We start from the raw sequence: 4175 nt of genomic DNA on the forward strand, positions 1-4175 counted from the left end.
TTTGAAAATTGGTAATTTTTTTAAAAGGGCTTGTTGATTTAAATAAAATAGGTTTGATGGAGCCCTTCAAGGTTTTTTTTTTTTTCCCTGATTTTAAGTTTTTATTTTAATTCTGGTTAGCTCACATACAGTATTCTATGGGTTTCATGTGTACAGTTTCAATACTTCATACAGAATTCTGCACCCATCAAAGCAAGTGCACTCCTCAATCTCCATTACATATTTAACCACATCCTCAACCACTTCAGGGTTTTTAAGGAAGATATAAATTTGACAACATTTCTCTTAGGACATAAAATTTTATTTAATTTTACCTTCCCTTTTAGACTGTTTTGCTGCCTTTATCTTAAACTTTGACTAAATGAATCAGTCATTTTGAAATGCTCAGGTTGTTAAAATCAGATGCAAAGTCTCCTCTAAGGTTACACTATTTCTAACCTCCATGAAATTATAGAATCTAAATTTTTATAGCCTATAGAACTATACTTGAATGAGAATAAAACAGGGTTAGTGTGCAATACAGTTTGGGCTTCAGCATTAAAAGGTCTAAAAAAATATAGTACATTTATTCTTAAGTGTTATATAATAGAGGCGCTTAGGTGCCTCAGTCAGTTAAGCAACTGCCTTTGGCTCAGGTCAGGATCCCAGGGTCATCTGAGACCCCCACATCAGGCTTCCTGCTCAGTGGGGAGCCTGCTTCTCCCTCTCCCTCTGCCTGCTGCTCCCCCTGCTTGTGCATACTCTGTCAAATAAATAAATAAAATCCCTAAGTATTATATAATGTAAATATCAACTATCCAGATCATGACTGTGTACCAACTCCAAGTCTCATGCCTGCCAAGTAAAAATTCTTTAAGAATGAGTACTCAAAAAAAAAAAGAAAGAAAGAAAGAAAGAAAAAAAATGATATTGGAGAACTATAGTTTTTAACATGGAAAAAAAGTCTACCTTAGAGGAATACAAGTTACTAAACAACAGACTTAAAGTGTCAATTTTTAAGAACTTCACGTATGAGATTATGAATAAACAAACAGCCGGCGAGACGGCACACGGACGCGTCCATCAACGAGCATGTATTCTGACTGTACACGGGGTCTGGGGCTCGTGGCCGGACTTCGTTAGGAGGAAGTTCCCTTTCTCATTTGTACGGTGAGGTGACAGGTTAGCAGTTAGAGCTCCTAAACGGACAGTGGCTCACTGAGCCTTCAGACTCTTGGGGTGTCGCAAAGTCCTGATGTCATTTAGTCTCTTAAAACAACTTCCTAGTGGCCGCTTAGTGTCAGCACTAATGCGTATTAGGAAGTATAACTGCTTTGGTTCTGTGACTTCCCATGTTTCGCACATTCAGAAAATAGCATAATGAACCCCCAAGTTCCAAGCTGAGGCCCCCGTTGCCAACTTCAACAATTTTCATCTGCTGCCATTTTCCAATTTTTTACGTTTCTCGCCCCCTAACCTTTCTCCTGTCGTTTTGCTGGAATGTTCTCAAGTGGATCGGAGCGCTGTCGTTACTTGAGCAGGCGTCTCTAACAGGTAAGGCCTTGAGAAGATCGATACCTTCCGCTCACCAAACAAAGCCACCGGCAACTCCTTAGCGATCCAGGCCGAGTTCACACGTCCTGCTCGGTCGCCTCAAACTGTCCGGTATTGACCCGTTTCATCAGGACCCAAACCGGGCTCCCAACGGCTGCGCGTGGTTAATGCATCTTTCCGGTTTATTTTGATAAACTCCTCCTCCCTTTACTAAAATGGCATTTATTCTCGTTGAAAAAGCCCGGTCATTTGTCCCGTAGAAATTCTCTTCCTGCGTCCGGCGGGCCGCGCCCCGGCCCACGCCCCGGGCTAAGACGAGGAGCCCGGCTGGGCCCGGGACTGTTCGCGCTCACGGGCACGCGGAGGTCGCTGCCCCGTCACAGGGCATGCGCAGGCGCGGAACGTGTCCCCCCTCCAGTGACGTCACACGTGCCCAGTGACCTGAAGCGCCGTCCTGACCCGTAATCACAGTGTCACCTCACAGCCACCAGCCACGGGGGCCGCTGGCGGACCTATGACGTCACCGGGAGCGGCAACAGGCGACTTTCAGTCGTACCGCGTGCCCGCACGGCCCGGCTGTCGTTCCGGGAAGAAGGGACTGCCCTCTCCCGCTGGGACACGCTGAAACACAATCGCCCTAAAAGCGGGACAACCGCCGGTTCCTCTGACTGGACTTGATCTGGTTGTAGAGGCATCCGAGGGCGGCCCCGCGCCCGCGGCGAGCCCTGAGTGTCCCGCCGCTGCCCCCGCTGCCCAAGGTTACCAGGCGGCCGACGCGAAGGGACGGGCGGGGCCCGGGCAGGCAAGGCCCGGCGCGGGGACGCGGGGACGCGGGGACGCGGGGACGCGGGGACGCGGGGACGCGGGGACCCGGGGACGCGGGGACCCGGGGACGCGGGGACCCGGGGACGCGGGGACCCGGGGACGCGGGGACCCGGGGCAGGAGGCTGGGTCAGGACAGCATACCTGGGCAGGCCCTGGGAGGCGGCAGCCGACGCCCCCGCGCACTGGCCGGGCTCCTCGCCGTCCCCGCCGCTGCCGCCGGCCGCGGGGCTCCTCCCGCCGGGGCCGGCCGGCGCGCCCCGCGCGGTGTCCCGGAGCTCCCGGGGCCCCGGCGGCCCGCGGCCGCCCCGCCGCAGCGCCTCGGCCAGGCGCGAGAGGTCGCGGCGCATGGCGAAGGCGTCCTCGCCGTCCGCGTAGTAGCGCGGCTCCACCTCGCTGACGCGGAAGCCCAGCGTGTCGGCGTAGAGGCGCAGCGCCGCGCGGTTGCTCCTGCGCACGTGCAGCGACACGTAGCGCGCGCCGAAGGTCTCCACCATGGCGCGCGACGCCTGGTCCATGAGCTTCTGCGCCAGGCCGAGGCGCCGGTGCGAGCGCTTCACCGCCAGCGACGTGATGTGGCCGTGCGGGACGTCGTCCGCGTCCTCCTCCATCTTGGCCAGCACGTAGCCCACCATGCGGCCGGCCTCGTCCTCGGCGACGTAGGACAGCTGCGGCCAGGACAGGCCGTGGTACAGGTAGTACTTCATCTGGTAGTTCTCGGGCAGGCACAGCAGGTTGCAGTGCTGCATGTTCACCAGGTCCCGCGGCCGCGCGTTGCGGATGTTCATGGCGGCGGCCTCGAGCGGGGCGGCGGCCACACAGGAGCGCCGCTTCCCGCCTCCGAGGTGGTCCGAGGGCCGCAGTCCTGAGGAGGGACGCCGGGGACGTGCGGGGCGGAGACGGCCGGCAGGCGGAAGGGGCGGGGCTTCGACGGGGCTTCCGGAAGTGCGCCGCCCGCTCCCAGCCAATGAGGCTTCTCGTTACCGGGTGGGTGCGCGCGCCCGCAGTAGGGGGTGGGGACGGAGCTCGCGGTGATCTCCGAGGTGTCAGTGTGCTGTTTCCTCTGCGGCTGCCACTGTTCCTTTGTTTTAGCTGTGACTTCTTAATTTGCATGTGTCTGGGTCAACTTGGACGACCTGAGTAAACCCATATAACCAGCATATTGCACACACAGCGGGAGCACCCACTCAGACCCCCTTCCAGTACCCATCACGGAGACTTCTCCACTTACTCCAGTAACCGTCACCTAGATTTCTTTCTTTCTTTCCTTTTTTTAAAATTTTCATTTATTTTTAAAATTTATTTTCAGCATAACAGTATTTATTGTTTTTGCACCACACCCAGTGCTCCATGCAATCTGTGCCCTCCCCAATACCCACCACCTGGTTCCCCACCCCCCTTCAGACCCCTCAGATTGTTTTTCAGAGTCCATAGTCTCTCATGGTTCACCTCTCCTTCCAATTTACCCCAACTCCCTTCTCCTCTCCATCTCCCCTTGTCCTCCATGCTATTTGTTATGCTCCACAAATAAGTGAAACCATATGATAATTGACTCTCTCTGCTTGACTTATCTCACTCAGCATCATCTCTTCCAGTCCCGTCCATGTTGCTACAAAAGTTGGGTATTCATCCTTTCTGATGGAGGCATCATACTCCATAGTGTATATGGACCACATCTTCCTTATCCATTCGTCCGTTGAAGGGCGTCTTGGTTCCTTCCACAGTTTGGCAACCGTGGCCATTGCTGCTATGAACATTGGGGTACAGATGGCCCTTCTTTTCATGACATCTGTATCTTTGGGGTAAATACCCAGGAGTGC

General features: G+C 54.6%; 1 protein-coding gene across 1 annotated transcript; it reads right to left on the reverse strand.

Annotated features, from left to right (window-relative positions):
* Positions 1-2621: 2621 nt before the first annotated feature.
* NAA11 (N-alpha-acetyltransferase 11, NatA catalytic subunit) lies at positions 2622-3266 on the reverse strand (the record flags this gene model as incomplete). Its single annotated transcript, XM_032330515.1, has 1 exon — positions 2622-3266. A coding segment is annotated over exon 1 (522 nt), but the record flags the coding sequence as incomplete, so codon positions are not given.
* Between the last annotated feature and the right edge of the window lie 909 nt (positions 3267-4175).

The sequence above is a fragment of the Mustela erminea genome, chromosome 2, assembly GCF_009829155.1.
Source record: "Mustela erminea isolate mMusErm1 chromosome 2, mMusErm1.Pri, whole genome shotgun sequence".
NCBI classification, from domain to species: Eukaryota; Metazoa; Chordata; class Mammalia; order Carnivora; family Mustelidae; genus Mustela; species Mustela erminea.